General features: G+C 48.4%; 1 protein-coding gene and 1 long non-coding RNA gene across 4 annotated transcripts in view; one reads left to right on the top strand and one right to left on the bottom strand.

Moving 5' to 3' along the window:
- Nucleotides 1-2666: 2666 nt before the first annotated feature.
- Nucleotides 2667-7578, bottom strand: LOC131925825 (uncharacterized). Its single transcript, XR_009383361.1, has 2 exons — nucleotides 7085-7578; nucleotides 2667-2957 (listed from the first exon to the last, which is right to left on the bottom strand). It is a non-coding gene; the product is annotated as an uncharacterized LOC131925825 (long non-coding RNA).
- Nucleotides 6183-25028, top strand: part of Uck2 (uridine-cytidine kinase 2) — a 54424-nt gene continuing 35578 nt past the window's right edge. The window contains exon 1 of one of the 3 annotated variants that reach the window (XM_059281200.1): nucleotides 6183-6580. In XM_059281200.1, coding sequence (XP_059137183.1) covers nucleotides 6482-6580 — 99 coding nt within the window. In that variant the 5' untranslated portion in view covers nucleotides 6183-6481. Of the gene's footprint in view, nucleotides 6581-6707; nucleotides 6824-6859; nucleotides 6881-25028 lie in introns of those variants that run through there. The other 2 variants (XM_059281202.1, XM_059281201.1) reach the window with 2 other exon arrangements.

Consider the following 25028-nt stretch of genomic DNA (forward strand, 5'->3'; position numbering starts at 1 on the left):
AACTGGCTGGCCAGCAATCTCTGGGGATCCTCACGTCTCCACCTTCCCAGTGCCAAGTATATAGGCCTTGCTGGGTTCTGCACTTTGTATGCGTTCTGAGGATCTAACTGGGGGCTTTGTGCTTCTGTGGCGGATGTTTACTGCTGGAACATCTCTCTAGCCCCTCACTGTTTCCAGTGTGTTCCAGGTTGGGAAACCATCACAACATAAAGAATTCTAGACCCATTCATAGTCACTAGCCCCTTTCTCCCCAAGCCTCCTAAAAATTTGATTTTATAGATGTTCCCTAATTCTGATCATTATCTTTCAAAAATGTTTTAAAAAAACTTAATTACTTGTGTAATAAGTTTGGTGCATGTGAGTGCAGTGTCCCGTGAGGCCAGGAAAAGATCCAGGTTTCCTGGAACTGGAGTTATAGTGGGTTGTAACTGGTTAACTGAGTTTCTGGAGCCAAACTCAGGTCCTCTGCAAGAGCTACAAGAGCTCTTACCTGCTGAAGCATCTCTCTAGTCCAGCATTATCTTTTTGTTTTTGTTATTGCTACTTTGAGATAGGGTCTCTCTGTAGCTTTGTGAGCTACAGAGTGAGAGCCTGTCTCCACTAAATGGTAGCTTTAAACATATATAAAACATCAAAGTGTTCATATCAGTGGTGTATTACGGAAAGTTTTATATTCGTTGTATAACGTAAAGATCAGTTGAAACATTTGACTCGACTCTATCATTTCTTTTTATTTGGAGATTTTATTATATGTGCATGGATGTTTGTACATCATGCGCATATTTATCATCATATCTTTATGAGAGGACAGTATGTCTTGGTTTTTACTAGGAAGAGCCTTTGGGGATTAGGAATACTTCCTTTGGAACACCTAATCCCTGACTAGTACACTCTGTAATCCAGACAGCTATGGGAAAGAGCAGGGATAGGAGATAATACTCAGCAGTGAATGTGTGGTAGTTTGTAATGATTTTCACAACCATTCTGCCACTTGCTTATCACTTCACAGCGCTTACAGTGTTACAGACTTGAAGTAACTTGCGTAACTTACCCGAAACTACAAAGCTAGAAACAGGGCTGTGGATATGGCCCACTTGGAGGGCTGCTGTGGAATATTATTTCAACTGGGCAAAGATGAGTTACGTTTTGTTTATGCTGCAGAATATTCCTTTAACTGTGTAAAGGTGTATTACTTTTGTGTTTGCTGCATTTGTTTAACGATGTAGGGATGTGTGTTTATTTAAAGATGTGTTGCACTTGTTTCACCTTGCCTGCCTAAGGCACCTGCTTGGTCTAACAAAAAGCTGAATGTCCAATAGCTAGGCAGAGAGAATAAATAGGAGAAATCTAGGCCGGAAAAGGAAGAATGAGAGGAGGAGAGAACGAGGGACATGCCCGGGGCAAGAAGCCAGGCAGACACCAGGCAGCCGGAAATAAAGACTCAGTGAAAGCAAGATATATGGAAGGAAGGTAACAAGTCCTGAGGCAAAGGTAGATAAAGAGAAACAGGTTAAGAGCTAGCCAGAAACGTTCCTAAACTGGGCTGAGCATTCAAAGCTAATAAGTCTCTGTGTCATGATTTGGGAGCTGGTTGGTGGCCCCCAAAAGAAAAAAACCTGGTACAGAGTGCTGTGTGCCTAGCATGAGCAAAGCCCTGGGTTTGGTCCCCGGCACCACGTGAGTGGTGGGTGCTCTATGATTAAAGTTTGTGAGTCAGGCCTGCCTGGGGTAGGTGAGACCCTGTCTCAAAGAAACAAAGCCAGGACACAAACCGGTTTTCTAGCTAGCCCTTCTTCATCCTCAAGCTGGGTCAGTGGTTCGCTAACTTCAGTGGGCAAAGGAATCCTCTGGGGAGGGAGCCTGTGAGAGACTGCTCGGGCCCACCCACCGAATCCTGATTCACGAACTTCTGGGGCGGAGCCCAAGCATTCGCATCTCCAGCCACGCTGTCAGGAGAAGGCTGCAGCTACAGCTGCTGCTACTGCGGCTCTGACACTGCACTGTCCTCCTCCTCCTCCTCCTCCTCCTCCTCCTCTCTCTCTCTCTCTCTCTCTCTCTCTCTCTCTCTCTCTCTCTCTCTCTCTCCCCCTCTCCCCCCCCCCCAGGCACTGTGCTTTTATGCCCGATAGCATCAGCGGCATGAATGATGAAGGTCGTGGGGTGGAGGTTGACATAGCCTTCCTATCAGAAGGTCATCTTTTCAGAACAGTTATTACGGCTTGCCAAAGCAACCGCCGACCAAGGAAAGGTGGACAGAAGTTAGAAGGGCAACAGAGAGGACGGAAAAGAAATGCCCAGGATGGTGCGGAAATGTGGCAGCATCTGTTCTTCTGGTGGGGGATGAATAGGCAAATGGAGATTGGTCATTGTTCCCGAAGCACCTGCAGGGAGAAAGATTCAGTTGGCTCTTCAGAAGGGGAGGGGGTGCTGATGCTGGGGGGGGGGGGGAGGCAGGCAGGCAGACAAAGGACTGTCCATGGCAGAGTCTCCTTGCTCTTTGGCTACAGCAGATGCTGCATACTCATGCTGACTTCATCCCCAACCCTTCACCGGCCAGAACTTGAGCAGGCTGAATCTGTATAAAGAAGAAAGAATGATCATAGATCACAAGGAAACACATTTTCTTGAGTCTGTTGGAACTCTTAATAAACACACGCACACATATGTACTATATACACATGTATATATTTTTTTTCCTCAGTAAGAGGGGCGGAGGATCAGATGGAAGTCACTTAACTTGGATCTGCAGTGTGATTGCAGAGCGGACTCAGATGCGATGTGAGCATCCCTGGCTGTGGGGTTTGTGACCGCTCTCAGGAGAGGATGACACAGCAGAGGCAGCTTGCCTTTGCTCTGTAGAGAGCAAAACACTTAAGTCCTTGCTGAGGTCACCGTCCTGAGAGTGCTCTAAATGCTTTAAACAGAGGGCTGCTTCTTCTGCCATAGGCAACCCGGCCCTAAGGACGGGAAGGGAAAGTGAAAACGGAGTGGGGTGTGTACAGCTGGCCTCCTCTGCTAACCAGGCCTTATCTTTATATAGACAACTTTCAACATTTCCAGAGCATTTTTTTGTGGATATTAACCTCCGTACAGAGGTCAAACACTATCATTAAATTAGTGTTGAGCAAGGAACAGAGAGATGTATTGGTTAACTCGGCTGCCAGGTAAGCTCAGCTGGGTGACAGGGCACACCGGGACTAGCTGTGGACAGTTACTGTGTGATTCTAAAGGAGGCTTTGGAAAATAGGAAAGCCTCCAAGCACAGCCCCAGCACCTCCAGGCTTCTGGTGAGGGACTGCTTTTACACTTCATCACAATATGGAAGATGACAAAGCACGGTCAGGGTGTGGGGTGTGGCTTGCAGATGCTGCAGAGGAGAAACTTGTGAGATAGGAAGGGATAGAGAACCAAGGATCGCACTACTGATAACTACCCCCAAGAGAACTTCATTCACCCCATTGTGAGGATGGAGCTCCTGTCACCTGTATCTATCCCTCTTAAAAAGTCCCAGGGACTTCTTATACTGTTACATAGGGAATCGAATATCAGTTTGAAATTTTCGTGGGGACAAACTACATCGAAAACTTAACAGGAAAAAAATTAAAAAATAAAATTAGCAGAGTGTGTTGGCCCACTCCTCCGATCTTACCACTTGGGAGGCAGACACAGGCAGATCTCTGTGAGTTCAAGGTCAGCCTGGTCTATAGGGCAAGTTCCAGGACAGCTCTCTCTTTCTCCCCACCTTCTCCTTTCTCTCTCTCAATTATAATCACAGGGATGTTTCCATTCAATATAAAAAATGGTATTTGTTGGTACCTTTTTACCTTATCCTCATTTGTTCACAGCAGAAAAGGACATTTTTTAAGCTGGTCATGGTGGTATATGCCTGTAATCCCACCATGTGGAAGCTGGGGACTGGAGGATCAAGAAGGTCATCTTCAGCTAGGTAGGGAGGACAGAGTCGCCTGGGTTACATAAGAGTCTATTCTTGGGGTAGGAGAGATGGCTCAGTGGTTAAGAGCACTGAGTGCTCTTCCAGAGGTCCTGAGTTCAATTCCCAACAACCACATGGTGGCTCCCAACCATCTATAGTGGAGATCTGATGCCCTCTGTTGGAAAGCCGAGCACTAACACATAAACTATAAATAAAAATTTTAAAAAACTCTATCTCAAGCTGGGAGGTGGTGGTGCATGCCTTTAATGCCAGCACTCAGGACGCAGAGGCAGGTGGATCTCTGAGTCCAGGGCCAGCCTGGTCTACAAAGTGGGTTCTAGGATGGCCAGGGCTACACAAAAAAAACCCCTTCTCAAAAACAAAAACAAAAACAAAACCCGAACAAACAAAAGATGCTATCTCAAAAGAAACAAAACGCTGGTTGTTTTTTTTTTTTTTTTTTTTTCTGAGACAGGGTTTCTCTGTGTAGTTTTGGTGCCTGTCCTGGATCTTGCTCTGTAGACCAGGCTGGCCTCAAACTCACAGAGATCCTCCTGGCTCTGCCTCCCAAGTGCTGGGATTAAAGGTGTGCGCCACCACCACCCTGCTAAATCCTTACTGTTTTTCCACTGAAGAACTGGAAGTTTCTAGCCCAGCGGAGGTGGCATGACCTTAATCCCAGCACTCAGGAGGGCAGAGGCAGGAGGATATCTGAGTTTGAAGCCAGCCTAATCTACACAGCTAGTTCCAGGACAGCCAGAACTACACAGAAAAACCCTGTCTCAGGAAAAAAAAAAAAAGAAAGAAAGAAAGGAAGGAAGGAAAGAAGGAAGAAAGAAAGAAAGAAAGAAAGAGAGAGAGAATTGGAAGTTCCTTCCTTCCTTTTTATTTTTGAAATCAACATGAACAAAGTCCACCACATCTGACCCATTGTGCTTGATATACCCTTTAACGATGTTTTCAAAACTAATATTTACAAGAGGATGGGATAGACTTAAGCTCTTTTAAATTTTGATCTTTTTAAAACTTTTTTTTTTATGTATATAGGTGTTTTGCCTGCATGTATAGTCTGGGCACCATGTGTACCTGGTGCAGACAGGGTACAGAAGTGGGCATCAGATCCTCTGAATCAGGATTTACAGATAGTTACGAACTGCCATATGAGAGCTGGGAATTGTACCCGGGTACCTCTGGATGATCAACCACTGCTCTTAACTGCGGAGTCATCTCTCCTGCCTCTTAAGCCCCCTTTTAGGGCCCCATCAGTTCACTGATAAGGTTCAGAGTTCAGAAAAGCAGAGATTCTTTCAGATGTGTCTAGCAAAACTGTTCTTTCTGGTTCAGTCCTTTAGGGGTCTTTTAAAGCCCCAATACAGGCTCAACAGTGGTATTCAGGTATTGCTCTAAAAACTTTACCTATGATAATTCACTTATGCCCAACAAAAATCCTAGCGTGTGAGCACCATTATTATTCCCATTTTATAGATGGGAGACCTGAGGCACGGCGCACTTGCTCATGGACCTTGATGGTGCATGAAGAAGTCTGGCTCTGGAGGTGAAGACTCCTCCTTAGTCTCTATTTGGTACTGTCTTCCTATCCAAGTGACAAATGGCCTGCCTCTGATAAACGAGGTCAGTTAAAAGTCATCAATGAATCGAAATGGCACTGCTGTATTTCATTAACCCTAGCTTCACAGGGATGTCAGTAATGGGGATCCAGGATGCTGTGGTGTGGAAGGGCACTGATTTCCAGGGAGGGGCAACCGTCCTCCAGTTACCCTCTTTTAGTGAGTCACACGAGGACAGGTCTGCTAAAGAAAATGGCACTTGGGGGTTTCCAAGACAGGAAATCTCTAAAATCAAGCGGCTGACAACACTATTTTGGCATACAGGGGGTGGGAAGAGAGTCTCTGAAAACACAAGTTTTAGCGTGGATAAAGGGTCCAGGCATTAACTGTGCTCCATCACTATCTTCCTAGCCTTCTCCAGTCTTGCGTCTCAAACCTGAAGCATTTCCTCCATTCTCGGATCTGCTCAGCAGCCTCCTCTCCCTTGTGATCTCTTTTGAAATAGGAGGCAGAGGCGGCACATGAAAACGCTGACCTGGCCTGTTTCCTCTCCCCCGGCTCCATCCAGGAAAGGGTTAATCGGGAGGGTGGGGAGGGGAGTGGCGCTCACACCTTTCCCAGAGACCTCGGGCGGTGGCGGGGCCCGGGCGGGGCGGAGGCTGGGTCCAGACTCCTGGCGAATAGCAGCGCGCAGCCGGCCCGGATTGGAGCAGCTTCATCACGCCTGACCTCTGCCTGGGATGTAAACCCCACGGGCCGCCACGGACACAGCAGAGCTCTCGGCACCTCCGGGGAAGCCATCTCGGCCTCCTCAACCCCTCCAACCCCCCTCACCCCATCCCGGGCTCCAGCCAAGGCCGGCCCCAGCCTCGACCTCGGCGGCCACCAGCGGCGGCGGTGAGGCGCTGAGCGAGCCCAGTCGCGGGCGGGGAGCGTGCGTCGCTTCGCACAGGCTGCGAGAGGAGGGGCGGCGCGAGTCATGGCCGGGGACAGCGAGCAGACCCTGCAGAACCACCAGCAGCCCAACGGCGGCGAGCCCTTCCTGATCGGCGTCAGCGGGGGCACGGCCAGCGGCAAGGTAAGGGGCTCCGCGCGCCCTACTCGCCCGGCGGGCGGCACATGTGGCCGGCGCCCCGCGGGCCGTGGCAGTTGCAGCCTGCCACCGCGTGGCCCGCGGGTTCCTCGCTCCGGGCCGCCGCGCTCCGGCAGGCGCCGCCAGCCCCGCGCAGGCTCGGGGCGAGGCGTTGGGGACCGGCGAGGGTCCTGGGACGACTAGAGGGTCCCCGGTGTGGGGCGTCCCCCACCCCTCTCCGCAGGGATGGTGCGCTCCCTCGCCGGTTCCCGGCGGCGGCGGCGGCGGCGGCGGCTGGGACTCATGGTCAGGGTCCTGTGGGGGAGGGGCGGGAAGCGGATGCTTATTGTTTTGCAAGTCGGGTCTGGGGACGGGGCTTTCGGGGCTCCCCCCACGAGCCCCTGGGTGCTCCTCGGCCCCGGCCTGACCCTGGCCGGCCCGCTCGAGCCCATGGGTTGGCGGAGGCTGGCGAGGATGCGCGAGGCGGCGCGCCGGCTGCCTGGAGCCCACCTGGGGGTTTCAGGGCTTTCTTGGAGAGAGAGCCAAGCCCGGTGGGCGCAGTCGCGGATAGGATGACAGCCGGGGTTGCTGTCTTTTACGGTTGGGAGAGAAAACGGGATGAGTCTCAGTGAGAAAGTTGTACTGGTTCCCTGCTCTTCGGCGTCCGGGTCGCGTTCTCCTTGGATCCCAGGGAAGGGACTACCGAGTCTTGATTTTGCGAGGAGCCTCTTTGTGGTTTTTTTTTTTTTTTTTTTTTTCACCCCCAGCGAGGCAGTGACAGGCGTCTTGGCTTCACCTCGGATCTTTTCTGCAGGTGGGGAAGGGTGGAGCCCTCCCAGATGGTTCTTTCTTGACCCCCCCACGCTGCCTTTTAAGATGTGGCTGCTTGTTCGCCTGCCATTTAACAGCCTCCAAGTTCAGTGGGTGCCCGGGCTCCGCCAGGGGCGCCCGGGGGAGCTGGGCGCCGCGTGCGGCGGCTGGTGAGGCGGGATCGGGAGCCCCGAGGTTGGGGAGCGCGGAGCAGGAAGGCTGGGTGGCGCCATGGGACGCCCGCCACGCGCCACGAGGTTTTTTTTTTTTTTTTTTGCTTCCAGCCTATTTCTCCTTGGCCCCTCCTCCATTTTGGTTTTTTTTCGTATTTTCCCTCCAGGTCTGGAGTACTTTAGGCCAGCAGCCCAGACAGAGCGTTGTGTGCTGTAGAACTCGAGTTATTGATTAAATCCACTTCATCTTTAGCTTCCGTGGCTAGCTAGCACTCTGCAATGCTGTTTAGGTCTCTGAACTTAGGTTATTTGCGCTTTGCCTTGTAACATGTTAAGTTTAAAAATACATTCTTCACGCGTGCGTCTAGGAATGCTAGGCAAAACCAGGATGCCAGCCCTGTCAGGACACCTTATCAGCTTTTTGGAATTACCTCAGCCACCCTGTCTCTTTCTTCCCAGTGTTCGACTATGGAGGGGCCTTTTCTAATTCGGTGGCTGTATTCCCAGAACCATGCCTGGAGTGTGAAGTTGGGGGTAGCGATGTTACCTTGAAGTCCAGCCCCCTTAGCGGGGAAGAGACTTTAAACTTGTAGATGACTGGAACATTTAGAAACAATGACCTTGGTCATCACCTAAATAATTCAATCACCCCAGAGGCCGAAAACTGACACATTGAAATGGTGAAACCATCCTTATTCGGTGTTACTTACTATTAAACTGCATTCGCAGTTGACATTAAGGATGGGTTTTTATTTTTATTTTTTGGTTTTTCGAGACAGGGTTTCTCTGTGTAGCTTTGCTCCTTTTCTGGAACTCCCTTTAGCCCAGGCTGGCATCCTCAACTCAAGAGATCCGCCTGGCTCTGCCTCTGAGTGCTGGGATTAAAGGTGTGAGTGCTGGGATTAAAGGCGCGCCAGGATGGGTTTTAAGGGTCGCCCTAGACAGCTGGAATGGGAGGAGCGGTTAGCGGTGTGGGAGTAGCCAACTCTCTGAGGAAACTCCCCACGGAAGAAGGGTCTCTTCGTGCAGTATTCAAAATGTACATCTCGGGCATAGGATGGCTTGTTATGGTTAAAGAATTGTGTGTCTCTCTGGCTTAATGTAGATAGACTAGGTTGGCCTCACTCTGAGAGAATCACCTGCCTGGGCTTCTAGTACTGGGATTAAAGGTGTGGGCCACCACAACAGACTGTGTATTTGTTTTTTAAAAAAGTCCAGCTACATGTGCCAGATGGAGTATGAGGCCAGCTTGGGCAATTTAGCAAAATACTGTCTTAGAATGTTAGAAGAGCATTGGATGGACTTCTAAAAAATTTCATGTTGTGGTCACTTTGTTGTAATTATGTCATAATTATATTATTCCAGTCCCTAATGTTTTTCCACTAAAGAATTGCAAGTTTTTTCTCTCTAACTTCCTTTTTGTCTTTGAAGTCCGCATGAATAAACTGGGTCTCCTTTGGGAGTCTCAAACAAGCCGGGTGCAGCAGGGGCTAGAAGCAAGGCAGGGTGATATTCTGCGTTCTGGCGAAAGGAATTTGGGAAAAGACAAAGGGGTTGCGATAAATGGCAGTATACAAGGAACCTCAGAGCCTCTAGAGGCCAACAGTCTAATTACCTGTTTTCAAATTTATGTTTTGGGGTGGTGGTGTTATAACCCTGGAGCTTGCGCATGCATTGTCTTCACGTGTAGCAGAGAGAAATGAGGCAGAGCTAATAATGTATGCCGACCACGTCGTTAGTGGCAGAGCTGGGGACTAGAGCATCACTGCCCAGTCTCTGCTGCTGGCTTCTTGGAGAGCTAAGACACGGAGCCATAGTGCAGCTTCATACCGTCAAATTGGGCAGGGACTGTATGGAGACAGCTGGGAAGGAACATTGGGACTCACAGCTACTTAACCCAGAGCAAACGGTGGTACCTCACAGCCCTACATACACTATAGACCTGGTCTCTCCTTCAGAAGAAAAGACCACTCGTTGGAAGGATAAGAGGCCTTTTGCTATCGGACTCCCCTTGTCTCAAGGCTGTGGCTGTCCAGAGTACAAATATTTTATCTCAGACTAAATTATTTTGGTTGTAGAAGGCAAAAATAGTGATTACGGCCCCATGAATTGTATTTTACATTTTAGTTATTTAAAGGGTCTTTCTGTGTAGTTTAGGCTGGATTTGAACTCACTGTAGTCCAGGCTGGTGATCTTCCTGCCTCTGCCTTCCAAACACTAGGATTACAGAATGTACTGACGCCCCGCACTGTGACACGTTGAGATTTATTTTATAGATGAAGATAAATGAGAAATTTCAACTTTTCTAGGCAGACAAAGCAAATCATTGTTAGGTCATTTTAAAATTTCCCATTGATGGTGGTGGTGGTGATGGGGCTGGAGACATGGCTTGCAGATGAACTGGGGTTTGATTCCTAGCACCCCAGTATTGGGAGATCTGCTGGCTTCTGCAAGCACCAGGCATGCATGTGGTACACATACATACATGCAGGCAAAAACATTTCATATAATTAAATTAAGCTTGGTGTGGTGGTACACACCTTTTGACTTGGCACTTGGGAAGCAGAGGGTGGTGGATCTGTGAGCTCCAGGCCAGTATGATCTACATAGTGAGTTCCAGGTCAGCCAGGGCTACGCAGTGAGATCCTGTCTCAAAAAAACAAAACTAAGGGAAAAAAAAATTAAGATGCACTGGGAGCTGTTACTCCACACTAGAGTTCTTGTCTACTTTGCGTAAGGTCCTGAGCTTGATCTCCTAACCCTCAAAAACATGAAGCCACTCTACGTAGTGGATGAGAAAGTTTTCCTGACTTTTTTCTCCTAAACTCTTCCTGACTCTTATTTTCTCCTAAACAATAAGTCCAGATGATAGCAAGAAATAACACTGGAAGGGAGGCAGAAACAAAACCAACAAGCCCCCACCAGCCCACATCTGTACAATATACATTTATCACTAGGTACCGTTCCCTCCCTCCCTTTGATTTTTTTTTTTTGCTCTTGACCTTGACCAATAAAAACAGCCTATGGATCTGCTCCTGGTCACACCATCTCAGGTGGTCTTCCTTGTGCTAGCTCTTGCTATGGTTACTCTCCTTTTCACACACCTTGATGTCTCTGCAGAGTACAGGTCAGAAACTCAATAGAGTGCCAGTCCCCAGGCCCTCATCCCCAGGCCCTCGGATGTGGCCCTGGGCTGCGTGTTTTGTCTGACTACACTGTTTCACTGATGCCACTGCTCATGTTACATTTCTCTATAGGTGTTCAGACAGGTGTCTTTCTAGAAGAGATGGTGGAAGTTTGACTTAGGGACAGAAGTGAGAGACTGGGATCCAGCTCTTCTGAATCTGCCTCATTTGAGCTTTTCTGCAGGCAGTGACCACCCCTCGAAGGTATTTTTAGGGAGGCTGGGCTGTGAGTAATCCAGGACAAGCGGTCCCCACTGAGGTGTGGGCTGATACCTCAGCTCAGCCTGACTGAGTCAGCATCTGTTTTTGGACTGCTTCAGCATGCTGTGGGGCCATGTCATCTTGGCTTCTGCTACCTACCCCATTCCTGGAACCTCAGCTGCTCCCCTTCTATCCACATGGCTTAGTAGCTTTGGCGCCTTTCCTGGAACTCACTCTGTAGCCCAGGCTGGCCTTGACCTCCTGGAGTGCTGGGATTAAAGGCGCGCACCACCACCACCACCACCACCACCACCACCACCACCACCACCACCACCACCACCGTCGCTCCACAAAGGAAGCAGTAGATAGTTTTTTTCTTTAAGATTATTTATTTATTTATTTAATATACAATATTCTATCTGCATGTTTGCCTGCACACCAGAAGAGGACACCAGATCTCATTAGGTGTTTGGGAGCCACCATGTGGTTGCTGGGAATTGAACTCAGGACCTCTGGAAGAGTAGTCAGTGCTCTTTAACCTCTGAGCCATCTCTCCAGCCCAGTCCATACTCTTTCAGGGTGTGGGCTCTGTTCCCTGGGCTGTTTCTTTGAACAGGCACGATGCTATTTTTTTATCACCCCAGATGGATGTCTTGATCTTGGTAATGCTCTGGCCCTGGTGCCCGCTGCCAGCGTCACGATACTACGGTCAATCCACTAGGTACACCATGCCTTTTCTTCTCCAGGGAGGTCCTCTCTATGGCCACTCCTCATAAAACTCTTCCTTTCAGTTCAGTGCACACAGCTTGTGTTGTGAAGTCGCCTCCTCCAGTAGCTCCTCTTCTCGGCCTCTGTCCTTCCCTCGGGGAGGCCTACCTTTATTTGGTTGCCTGTCTTTGAAGCCTCTGTCCTTTCTGAGGCTTGCCCGCATGCTGCATCTAACTCCATCTTGGTATATAGGGTGTGCTTAGGTCTTGGGCTTGATGTACTTTCTTTGTAGAATCTTGCTTTAAATTTTAAAAGAAAAATGTTGTGTTGATTGTGTGTTAGTCGTTGTGTATCTGTGCGGACACCGTGGAGAGAGCCGATTCCCGCTCCTTCTCAGCCTAGTTTTTTTCAGCCTCTGTGATGCAGACAGCTTGCATCTGGGGATTCCACTGAAAATGTGAGATGCGACTTTGTTTCCTTTTGCTGGTGGGTTCTGTGATGGTTGGAACTATGTTCAAGATCTTTTAGGGCATCTCAATTTTTTAACTCAGTAAGAATGTTTGAGGGTATAAATCATTTTTATCAGCTTTATCAGTAGCCCATCTAATTTAATTATATATGTGTAAATTATAAGTATTTATGAACTGACAGAATAGGAATTATGAGAGGATGGAAGTGGTGGGAACATTTAGAAATGTTTCTTTAGTGTAGAGAGCCTTTGGTTCTCGCAAGACAGAGTTTCTTCATGTAGCCCTGGCTGTCCAGGAACTCCCTGTGTAGAACAGGCTGATGTCAAACTCAGAGATCTGCCCACCTCTGCCTCCCGAGGGCTGGGATTAAAGGCATGTGCCACCATCACCTGGCACATTTGGTTCTTATTAAAATATTTGTTATTGAAATGTGTCTTTGGTACCGATGCCTCAATGGGTAAAGCTTGACATCTTTAGCTTGGGTTCTGGAACCCACATGGTAGAAGAGGTTTCCTCTCACCTTTACATGGATGCTGTAGCACATGTGGCTACATGCCTTGTGTACGCGGCATGTGCGCGCGCACACACACACTTATTTTTAAAAAGCCCTTTAAAAATATCTGAATGTCAGGTGAAACTGAGCAAATTATTTTACTCTAATTTGAAGGAGTACAGGTGTGCTAATGTCATGGCCTGTATGTAGAAGTAGAGGATGACATTCTTGGGAATTGGTCTTCTCCTTCTACCAGCTGTGATCTGGGATTGAACTTAATTCCTCAAGCCTTCTAGTAAGGCTTTCTACTTGCTGAGCCAACTGTCTGTCTGTCTGTCTGTCTTTCTATTTAATCTATCTATGATAGAGGCTCATGTATTCCAGGCTGGCATAGCTAGGACTAGCGCGTGGCTAAGGATCCTCCCTCCAGCTCTTGGGTGCTGGCCTTATAGGCATGTGCCACTACACTGTCATGTTTTATGTGGTGCTGGGTTAGAACCCAGAGCTTGGTGCATACTATGCTAGCACTCTACCTCCTTAGCCCAAATCATGTTTTTTATTTTTTGAAACAGGGTTTCTCTGTGTAGTTTGGGTGCCTGTCTTGGATCTCGCTCTGCAGACCAGGCTGGCCTCGAACTCACAACGATCCTCCCACGTCTGCCTCCCGAGTACTGGGATCAAAGGCGTGCGCCCAAATCATGTTTAACCCTGAGTGATTCTTAGGCAGCTTTGTGACATTAGTTTAGAAGTTGAGTATTGGATCTCCTCAGTCTTTTGAATGTTGACTTAATGACAATCATATTAACTCCGCAAACGTCCCAGTAAAAGAAAGTAAAAGAATATATTTATTCCTGTTGTGTGTGTGAATACAGGAGGGTGTGTGCCACAGTGCACGTGTGGAAGTCAGAAGACAACTCCTCCCTTTTCTGTCCTGGGTCCTGGGCGTTGAGTTTAGGCTTTTGCAGCAAGTGTTTTGAACAGCTGAATCTCACTCTGTGTGTGTGTGTGTGTGTGTGTGTGTGTGTGTGTGTGTCTGTCCCTGTCCCCCCGCCCCCTTTTATTTTTCCTTAGAGATAGGGTTTCTCTGTGTAGCCCTGGCTATCCTGGAACTCACTCTGTAGATCAAACAGGCTGGCCTCAGATCCTCCTGCCTCTGACTCTGGAGTGAGTGTTGAGATTACAAGTTTGCTCTACTATACTCAGCCATAATAATTTTTTTTTTTTTTAAAGGGAAAGTCCACCAAGGTCCATAAGGGGCTGTAAATGACTCTGTCTGTTGCTTCTTCAGGATGTATTTCCCCTAGCTAGAGGGGATAGCTCAGTTATCTCGGTTCTAATTGCTGTAACAGTTGACTGATTGTGGCCAACTCTTTCTTCCTTGACTTCCTTGAGTGTTTGCTCCTGATCCTTGAAAAGTGTATGTGACATGCTCATCTCTTGGGTGAGTGGCTAAAGAACATGTTGCTTCTTGGCCTAGTTTCCTCTTGTAACAGCTCGTGTGGTGCTGTGGTTGAACGTAGGACCTCATTCGCTGAGCCCCCAGCTACTGTCCCAGCATCTCAACCTGTGTGCCTTGACTGTGGCTGGGAGATAGATAGGGGCAAGTGCTGTTCACACGCTTGTATGTTCTCTCGGGGAGAGGGTGGTCCCTTCGTCTGGAAGGGGCTGCTGGCGTATTCTAAGTCACGTGTTGCAGTGTAAGTGCGCTTGCTTGATGGCTTAGACAAACACTACAGTGAGCTGGACGGAGAGTGACGTGAGCATCTCCTGTCACGTTTTCACGGCTGTCATCGGTTTGGTTTAGGCGAATGCTTATTGATAGGAACTGGATCTTCAACCCAAGAGGTAAGAGTAGATCTTGGCTGGGTGGTGATGGTTGAGGCGCCGCCACATGCCTTTAATCTCAGCACTCGGGAGGCAGAGGCAGGCTGAGTTCCATCCAGAACAGCTAGGTCTGTTATAGAGAGAAATCTTGTCTCAGAAAACAAACAAACAAACAAACAAATAAACAAACAAGTTGATCTTGTAAGCCCAAACAATTATCTTCTAGAAAAAGCTGCATCTGCTTTGCTTGGAGAAAGCCACCCTGCTTTGGTCCTCTTGCCAGGGCCTTGCCAGGAGCCTCCTTTTGTGACAGGAATTGGAATTGGGCTCTGCTGAGCAATTACACAGTGAGAAAACTGGTAGGGTTGTTTTTTCTTGTTTTCTTTTTTCTTTTTCCCCCCAGACAAATTACCCGCCCTCCCACCCCCACACACAGGGTTTCACTGTGTAGCCTTGGTTGTCAGGAACTCCCTCTGTAGACCAGCTGGCCTCAAGTTCACAGAGGTGTCCCTGCTTCTGCCTCCGAGTACTGGGGTTAAAGACATTCACCACTGCCTGACAAAAATGTTTTTTAGATTTACTTATTTTGTGTGTGTGTGTGTGTGTGTGTGTGTGTGTATCATGTTGACCAAAGATGCCCGAGGAGGGTGTCCGATTGCCCGGAACTGATTAGGTGCTGGGAATGAAACCCAGCTCCTGTAGGAAACAATCACTTTGAGCCTTCCAGGCCCCCCCCCCACCCCCCCCACCCCCGCCCCACAAATCTATTAGACAGAAAACACTACACATGTTCACAGTTTACACTGGCTTTGTCCTCCTTTCAACAGAAAAGGGCATTTAAAACAGCAGTGTCTAGGATCTTAACCGAAATTTATAATACATATAATTATATATCATCTGTCTTGAAGAGGTGTTGATCATCCAAAGGAGACAATACAGAATGACACACAGCTTTATGAAGCGTGTTCTTTTTTTTTTTTTTTAAATTCTTTATCTGAGACAGCGAGAAAGATGGTTTATTGTAGAGGAGTTACACTTGGCCACAAGTGAGAACAAAACTAGTCCAGAATGCCATAGGTCCAGGGCAGAAGGCCTGTTTTGGTTGCAGTGAAAACAGTCAAAGTCTCTCAGGTGGTCTCTGCGAGCCGATGGTGATGTTCTAGGTCCGTTGAGACTTAATACCGACAGTAGCACACAGTCCAACAACTTGTACCGGCATCCGACTTTCAGCATCCCTTAATTCTGCCCCTTCAGCCTCGCGGGTGCACAAGCTGGTTGACTTGGACCCCTGCCTCATCCTTCTCCTTTCGAGCTTCAGCCCGCGAATTCGCTGCTTCCTCCACTTTGCTCTCCTGGCGCAGGAGTTTCAAGGAAGATGGCGCCAAGGCTGAGAGCTGAAGTGTGTCCTTAAAGTCTCTCTGATCCAGTGAAGGCATGCCTGGTTCCCCAGAAACACACTAAACTTGGCAGATTAAAAAGTAAGCAGTTTCAGCCTGGCATTGTGGAGCACACCTTTAATTCCATCACTAGGGTGGCAGAAGAAGCAGGTAGATCTCTGTGAGTTCGAGGCCAGCCAGGTCTACCCAGTGAGTTCCATGACAGCCAGAGCTGTATAATAGATAGACCCTGTGCCAGCAACCCTCCTCCCTCAATAAATAAACGAGAGACTTGTGATAGTGTTGGTAATGAGTAGTTCTGACTAGGACTCAGAGCTCAGGGTTGGAACTGGGGCTGCAGGTAGCCTACAGCATCTGGGTGGCCCACAGGTCCACCTCTGCTAACAGTGCGTTGGGAGCCGAATACCACAGCAGCAGTTGTGACGGCTCTCTCAGAAGAGAACTTACGTTGCTCTTACGTGATGTATAGATTGTCTGAGGGGACTTTGGAATTTCTCCAGAAATTTTGGGGAGGAGACTGGTTCTGGGGAGCCTTACTGTATCTGGTGACTTATTGATTGTGCTCTGGATTAGATGCCACTTAGATTAGCCAATGGCCACGTTCCCCTACACCTCTCTTGTGCGGAAAGCAAACATTGAGAGCAGAACAATATGGAGTGATAATGTGGGAGGCATGAACACTGCTCGGGAGGAAATGTCAGCCACAGGACCTTCCCTGTCTGACGCCCCAGGGCACACTGAAGCTGGCTTGACCTTTGCGTCCTGGATGAATGCAGGGGAGGCTTGTATTTCACATACATTGTTAGAGAAGAGCCCCACCAGGCCTTCCAGGGGATTGTTTGCTGGGGCAGGGAGGGGGAGTGTGAGGTTTGAGGTCTTTCATTTTAATTCTGTGTCCAGCTGGGATGGAGGCCCCTCAGCTTATTGCGGAAAATGCTTTCACGTGAGGTGGGTGCTCCTGACTTGGTGGAGCAGGGAACGGAGCCTTTGCACTCGGTCAGGCTCGTGTTCCTGGCCTGGCTTGACTCATTTTAATCTGCTGCTTCTGAACCCATCCCTACATCTGTGAAGAGGAGATAAGGTCTAGCTTGTTCGGAATAAGTGAGAATACATGTCCCATTGTATACACAGCCGAGTCTGAACTGGGTCAAATGCCCTCCCGTTACACCTGCGTTCACATTCTAGAGCATGCGTGCTCTTGGAATAGCCTCTTTGATCAGTCTGTTTTGTTGAAAATATTCTCAATGTTTGTTCAGTTGGGGAAAACTTTGAATGATGTGTTTGTTGATATATGTTCACATTGTTAAATGGCCAAGCCTGGTAACCGACACATCCATCACCTTGCTTTTTTTGATGTGAAAACATTTAAAATCTAATAAACTAAGGAGCCTGCCCTGGTGGTGCCTGGAGCAGAGTACAGAGAGCAATGAGAGCCTTGTTCTCACTATCAGACTACTGTGATGTTCATGGGGTTCATCATAACCATTGATCAGGTTCATAGCTAGCAGTCGAGCATCTTCTAGGGTGGACTTCTCAGGTCACTGTCTCTTTCCTTCATTCTCTCCCTTCCCCTTCCTTCTTTTCCTCTCCCCCGCTACTTCTCCCGTATCCCAAGCTGGTTTTGAACTTGCTGTGTAGCCTAGGATGACCTTGGGCTCCCGATCCTCTTGCTCCCCGACCCCCACTGTCACTGCAGTAGTTACTTTAATATTGTGACGAAGCAACACCACCAAGGCAATTTCTAGCGGGAAGGCTTAAGTTGGGCTTACGGTTCCAGAGAGGGTCAGTGGCCACAGTGGATGGCAGAGACAGCATGGCATGCAGCACATGTGGCAGCTGGAGCCTGCAGGCTGAGAGCTGGGAATGCTGTCTGGCATTGCAACCTCAAACCCGGCTCCTGGTGATTGTGTTTCTCAGCAAGACCATACTTAACGGCACAAACAGCGCCACCAGCTGGCCATCAAGTATTCAAAGTCAGAGCCGGTGGGGAACATTGCCATCCAAGCCACCACAGCTACCACAGCTGGTTTGTACAGTGCTGGGGATACAACCCAGGGCTTCGTGGATGCTAGGTAATATACCAGTTCTTTCATTCTTGTTAGCAGCTCGCTATATGCCTTAGGTGGACCTTTTAAAATTTGATTTAGTTATCTTTTTATTTTTTTTGATGCAAAGTCTTATTATGTAGCATGTTGTGAGCCATGTGTGGTGGTGCACATCTGTAATCCTAGTACTGTGCGTAAGGAGACATGATGACTATGAGGTGCCTTGGAATGTATAGCAAGACCCTGTTACCCCTTGAAGCTTTTGCTCCTTCATACTCAAGAAGGGAGAGGGTGCTTTCTTCCTCAGCCAAGTGCTCTTCATTTGGTAAACATGATTTGAATGTTGATCATGGGCTGGGGTTCTCGGTGTTACGGCATGGCAGTGCCTGAGAGAAAGCCCCTGACCCTAGGGATCCGCCATGCCTGGCTGTAAGTCATCCCTGTTAATCCAGCAGTGATACAGTACCTGGTCACTGGGTAGGTGCTCAGTGAACTGGTCACTGGGTAAGTGCTCAATGAACTTCTGTTGAGCTGGACTAGATTGGACCCCTTAAGTCCTTTCCTGGAGCATTGGTCATGGTTGACTGCCTGTACCTGTGATTTTTGAGATTTCAGGATGTTGGGCGCGGGTTCATGCCTTGCGTCCTCAGCCTCTTGCATGGAGACGGCCCCGGGGATGGTTGAGGGAGTGATGAGTGCCGCATGAGTGGCAGTCAGTGCTGGGCAGGTCAAGAGGAGCTGTGGGGAAGCTTTTCTAGCTGGATTTGAATATAATCGGCCAGTGTCCGGATCCTGCTAACGCCGTTTCTAACCCTGCCTTTCTGTATCGCATGGCTGTGCTATTTACCGTGGGAAGAGTGCCTGCCGGCTCTCACTCCAGAAGCCAGCTTCCCGCCTCTACTGTTCTCTCAGTTGTCTCGAGTATTCATGCTGCCTGGGCATGGGTCCTCCCTCAGAAGCCCCTTGGCCCACTGCTTTTCTCCCTGACTGGAGTCTGTATTCTCATTTGTCAGGGGTTGTCTGGTCAGTCGTTTCTTGTCCCAGGCCCACTCTGCTCTCATTTATTCAACGGCTGCCCTGCCTTTCTACTCAGTGCTCGAGAACTGGGATCCTGCTAATCCATCCTGCCTCTCTCCCTTTCCCCAGACCTGCTGTCCCACCTGCACATTCTCTCCAGCCACGAACGGGAGAGACATTTGCTGTCTGTCACCTCTGTCAGCCCGCACATCACATCCATCCAGGCACTCCACATTCCATCAGCTCCACTTGTGAATCTCTCTTGGAATCTTACCCCCGCTTCCATCATTTCCGGACAGACAGCATGACTCTCCAGTGGCGGATTTCCCAGCCGGCAGCCTGGACTACCTCCAGAACATTCTCCACATTGCTGCTGGAGTGATCTTTAAACAAATACAGCTCTGATCCTGCCCGTCACTCCCAGGGCATTCCTTGGGGCTCTCTGTCTCCTCTCTCGCCCTCAGCATTTCCTGCCCACGGAGCTGTAACTGTAGTCCCTTTACTGTCTGTCCTTCTGCACACACCACACCTGTCCTTTCCCAGCCACTTCCAGGCCCAGGTCTCCGCTCACCTCCACACCTGGGAGTTAGAGCTGCCTCTGTTCAGTATACTGCCTTCTCCTCTCCCATCTGGGCTCTTCTGTTCATCTCTTAAAGCCCTCTTCAGCTCCCCTCTTCAGCTCTCCTCCTCTTCCCCTGCTTGTATCCGCCGCTCCACTTACGTCGGAATTGGGATTCCTGTCCTAGGTGTTTTTCTGTACTGTTTATTTTCCCAGTCGAAAGTTAAGGACACTGCTCTTACATCTGTGTATGATGTAGCAGGTGCCCCAGGCACTTGAGAGAGTGGACTCAGGTGTCCCTCCTTGTTTTAATGTGGAGTTTGTCTGCCCCCACCCCCACTGACTTTCCAATTTGAGATCTGAGAAGTTTAGTCTCACATCACATGCCAATTCTGGGAAAAGCCAGCTTTAAACGGACCCTGTGTCTGCAGCAGAAACCATAGCTCTTCTGTTGAGCACTTGGACAGATGTTTTGAGTTTCAGGAAGTTGTTGGCTCTTGGTTTTTGAGGTGTGGCACAGCCTTTGACTTGATTAGGAAGAACAACCTTTCCCTGGCCTACTGGCAAGTTTTCTCTGGGTAACAGCCCTAGCTGTCTTGGAACTCACTTTGTGAACCAGGCTGGCCTCAAACTCACAGAGATGGCCTGCCTCTGCCTCCCAAGTGCTGGGATTAAAGGTGTGCGCCACCACCGCCCGGCTGTTTTCTCTCTTTCTTTTATAATAACACTTAATTTCTATTTAAAACACACACACACACACACACACACACACACACACACACACACACACACACACGGTATGGTAGCTCATGCTTGTAATTCCAGCACTTGAGAAATAGGGAGGCAGATCTGTGAGAGTTCCATGCCAGCTTGGTCTACACAGGAAGCTTCAGGCCAGTCAAAGCTATGTAGTGAGACCCTGTCTCAACAAAACTATAAAACAACAGAACAAATCCTCAGACAACAACAGTGAAACCTAAACACCTTTTATCACATTTATTCCACCATTTCTCCCTCTTTTCTTAAAAAATAAAAGTCCATGGCTTTTTTTTGTTTTGTTTTGTTTTGTTTTGTTTTGTTTGAAACAGGGTTTCTCTGTGTAGCCCCGGCTGCCCTGGAACTCACTCTGTAGACTAACCAGACTGGCCTTGAACTCAGAGATCCACCTGCCTCTGCTGCCCTAGTGCTGGGATTAAAGGTGAGCATCGTCACCGTTCTGCTTAAAATTACATTTTATGTTTGTGGTATGAGTGTGTGCATGCACACGAGTTCACTCATGTGCCATAGCGTGAATATTGAGTTCAGAGGATAACTTGGAGGAGTAGGTTCTCTCCTACCACGTGGCTCCTGGAGATCAAACTCAAGTTAGCCTTAGCAGCAAAGGCGTTTACCCACGGCACCATCTCCCGGCCCCCTCCTTGTTTCTTTTTAATCTGAAGTACCGCGTACTCTTGTGAGGCTCTGACCCAGCCGTGGGAAGTCCCCTTCCCTCCGTCTTAATTTTCCTTCTATCACTGACGCTACCTAAAGTTCCTGACGTTTGTTTATTGGCCCCTTCCTTTGAGAATGCTCGGCTTATAATAGTATCTGTTTCCTGAGCCCTTACTGTGCTGACGTAGGCCTGACATCCATTACCTCCATAACCTCTCCAAGCCCTGGGAGGTGAGTTCCTGTAAGGATCCACAGTTTTCAGTGAGTGGCAGTGCTGGATCCAAAGCCTGTCTAGCCTAGCTGGAGGGTGTAGAAAACTGATCTCTGGAGCCCCAGCACAAGCTTGCTAAGGGCAGTGTAGTGAATGCCCACAGGACTGGGGACTGAGCTCTCTCACAGGTGACACTAGATTCAGAATGAACAGGAGAATACCACAAGTGAAGAGCAGAAATAGGAGCCTTCAGCATTATGAATTTAAGGAGAAATGTGTGTTTGGTCTCTGTTCAGTTCAGAACTCCTAAATCTCTAGAGCGTGGGGTGATCAGAAGAATCTTTTAGTTTTAGTATTTGGTCTTTGGCCACAACCTGCTGTCCTGGTCCCTGAGACAGAGTCTGTGATCCTCATTGTCACATCGCCATGACACAAAAAACCCTACAAAACATGAACTTAGAGGAGAAAAGCCTTATTTTGGCTTACAGTCTCAGACGGTGGCCACTGGAGTCCGTTGCCGGCAGGCCCATGGCAAGGCAAGAGAATGCATGGTGGTGTGAAGTGCCACATGCTTCATGATGACCAGGGAGTGGAGGGGATGATCAGGGTCAAGACAGATTCACCAAGGACACCTCTGGGACCTACTTATTCTTTATCAACCTCCTAAGTCTTTAAGATCCTCCCTCTCCCTGTGTAGGATCTTATATATATCCCAGGCTGGCCTTCAAACTATGTCCATTCTCCTGCATCAACTGACCAGTTTATGGGGAGGGTTGGGGGGTTTGAGATAGTCTCATGTGTTCCTGTCTGGCCTATACAGCAGAAGAATGATGACCTTGGTTTTCTTGTCTGAGTGTTGGGTGTGCGCCGCCATTCTGGTGTAGGTTTGTACGACCATACCACAGTTTCTGGGATGCTCAAAAGGAACCAGGCTTGGTGTATGAAACACTCTGCCAACTGCCTGAGCTATATCCCCAGCCCAGACCGTCTACATTTTTCTGTGGTCCCAATAGATTACCAAATTTGAACCCATCAAAGAGTTAATCTGGACTAGGCATGGTGGCATAGGTCTTTAATCCCAGAAGAGGTATGTGGATCTCTGTGAGTTCCAAGGTCAGCAGGTCTACAAAGAGAGTTCCAGGTCAGCCAGGGCTAAATAGTGAGGCCAGTTTAAAAAAAACAAAAACAAAAACAAAGTAAGCAAAAAACAAAACAGTAGCAAAAAAAGAATTGATCTGTTGATGACACCAGATTTTTCATGATTTCCCCTATCTTGAGACATCCAGGGAGAGGAAAGGAGATAAATGTTGAGTTGATCACCATGACCAGTGCTGTAATCAGTCATACCTATAAAATGAAGCTTCCATAAAAGCCAGCAGGACAAGGTTCAAGCTGGCTTCTGGGTAACTGAACGAGCAGATGCTGGAGGGAGGCACCCCCACAGCATTCGAACGCACCTTGTGCCACATGTCTCTTCTGTCTGTTCCAATGATCCATAATGGTGAACATAGGAGTGGCCCTGGGTTCCGAGGTCTTCCTAACCAATTAATCTACCCAAGTAGGAAATAAGGAAACCCCATTTTGTAGTCTCTGGGTCAGAAACACGGGCCATACAAGTTGGGGCTTGCCCTGAGCATCCCAGGCGGGGGACGTCTCGTGGGACTAAGGCCTTAAACTGCAGCTCTGATTCTGTCTCCAGGCTGGTTTCGTGAAGACAGAGTTAATTGTGGTGCACCCAGCTGGTCTGGTGGGGAGTTGACTGGTTGCTGGTGGCAGAAAGTCTCACACATTTTGGTGAGCAGAGAGTAAATACTCTGTAGGAAGTCCAGAGGGCGGTGGGGGCTAAGGCAGTGATCTCCGAGGCTTTCCTCATTAGGCCCTTTCATTTCAGCTGTAGACACATTTCTACACAGATCAGTGCCATTGTTTGATTTTGACTCTTTTACTCTGAGCTCTTTACTCTTTTGGGGGACCCACCACCCAGCTCCCAAATAATCACACATGGAGACTTTTTCTTATGAGTGCCCGGCCTTAGCTTGGCTTGTTGCTAGCCAGTTTTTCTTAAATTATCCCATCTACCTTTTGTCTCTGGGCTTTTTCCTTTTCTTACTTCTGTATATCTTACTTTTTCACTCTTACTCCGTGGCTGGCTGTGTGGCTGACCCCTAGCATCTTCCTCTCCTTGTTTTCTTGCTCTTCTTTTCCTCCCAGATTTCCTTCTATCTATTCCCTCTGACTGCCAGCCCTGCCCGTCATTTCTCCTGCCTCGCTATTGGCCGGTCAGCTCTTTATTCGACCATCAGGTGTTACAGACAGGCAAAGTAACACAACTTCACAGAATTAAACAAATGCAACATAAAAGAATGCAACACATCTTTGCATCATTAAACCAATGTTTCACAGTGTAAATGAATGTAACACATCTTAAAATAATATTTTACAACAGATCAGCAAACTTTTCATTTCTAGATAGGGTCCCACTATATAGTTGGAACTTCCTTCACCCTGAGTGCTAGGATTACAGGTGTGTACCACCACACCTCCATATACACCTCAATTTTTTAGTGACTGTGTGTCTCACTACGTTGCCCAGTCTGGTCTTGAATTCCTACTTCAGCCTTGTGAGTGCTGGGACTACAGGCATGTCCCAGCCTGCTCAGGTAGATATAATACATCTGTAGGGAAAGAAATCTTCCTTGGCAAACACATTTTCTTCTTCTTTTTAAAACTCTGACTCCCTAGGGAATCATGTCCCTTAAGATATGACATTATCTTGACTATGCAGCAGTCAGCTGGATCCTAGCTTGTTTTACACGAACTAAATGTCAGTTTCCTTGGAATTTGGGAAGCATTTTGGTCTCATCAGCAATATCCTATTGGGAGTGTTGCTGCAGGTGTCTGTTCCCATTCCTGTTTGTTCATTCTGACAAGTGGCTGCCCTGTGAGGAAAGTTAATGCTCCACAATATCCGGGATATCCCGTCTCTCGAAATTTGCGCATCCACATTATTGGCTGTGTTGGTCTGTTTCCTACTGTCATAACAAAATACCCGAGGCCAGGTAATGAGTAAAGAAGTGGCTTGTTTACCTTGCTGCTTTGAGGCTGGAAGTTCAAGGTTGAGTGACCCCATCAGTTTGGTGCCATGCCTCTGTGAGAGAGACAGGAAACCAGAGGGTGTAGAAGATGCCAGGCTTACCCTTTAATAACCACACATCCGCACAGGCATTAACCAAGTCCTGTGAGAACTACCAGAATCATTTCTGAGAACACTACACCACTGCCAACTGTAGATCCCGCCTCTTGGAGGCCCTGCCACCTCCCAACACTGCAGTACTCAGGGTGAGCCTTCAACACCTGCAGACAAACCGTCTCTAAACCAGAGCTCTGCTGAGGGCACCTGGGAGGGACTGGCCCTGGACTTCTGCTCCTGGAATAGACAGTTTCTCTGTAGGGCAGATTAGCTAGGTTATTGGGGGAGGGTGTCCACGGGTGAGCTTCAGGAAGGGCCGGTTATCTCCTGAAGCTGCCTGTGGAATTTTGTTGAGCGCACATTTCCCGGGACAGGCATTGCACCTCCCCTCCCCAGTGCTGGAGTCAGCTAGGACCTGTATTTTGATTTGGGTTAACAGGGTATTGTTTCCTTGGAGACAAGGACCTTGGACGCCGATTTGGTTATAGGATTGTGTACAGTGTGCTTGAATGCGCATGCACATTGCTGTGTTTTTGTAGTCCAAGAAGTAAGGTGAGTGTGAGTAAAGCCAGAGAGGACGGTTGGATAGTAGCTCTTTTTTTTTTGGATGGATAGTAGCTCTTGACATTGCAGGGGTTCTTGGTCAGTGTGATGCCATGTCCGCTCTTGTCCCCTTTTGAGCCTTGATGTCAAAGGAAAAGCTGACAACCTGGCATTTCATTGGCTATTTTTATGTTCTA

This window comes from Peromyscus eremicus, chromosome 15 (assembly GCF_949786415.1).
Source record: "Peromyscus eremicus chromosome 15, PerEre_H2_v1, whole genome shotgun sequence".
In the NCBI taxonomy this organism is placed as follows: domain Eukaryota; kingdom Metazoa; phylum Chordata; class Mammalia; order Rodentia; family Cricetidae; genus Peromyscus; species Peromyscus eremicus.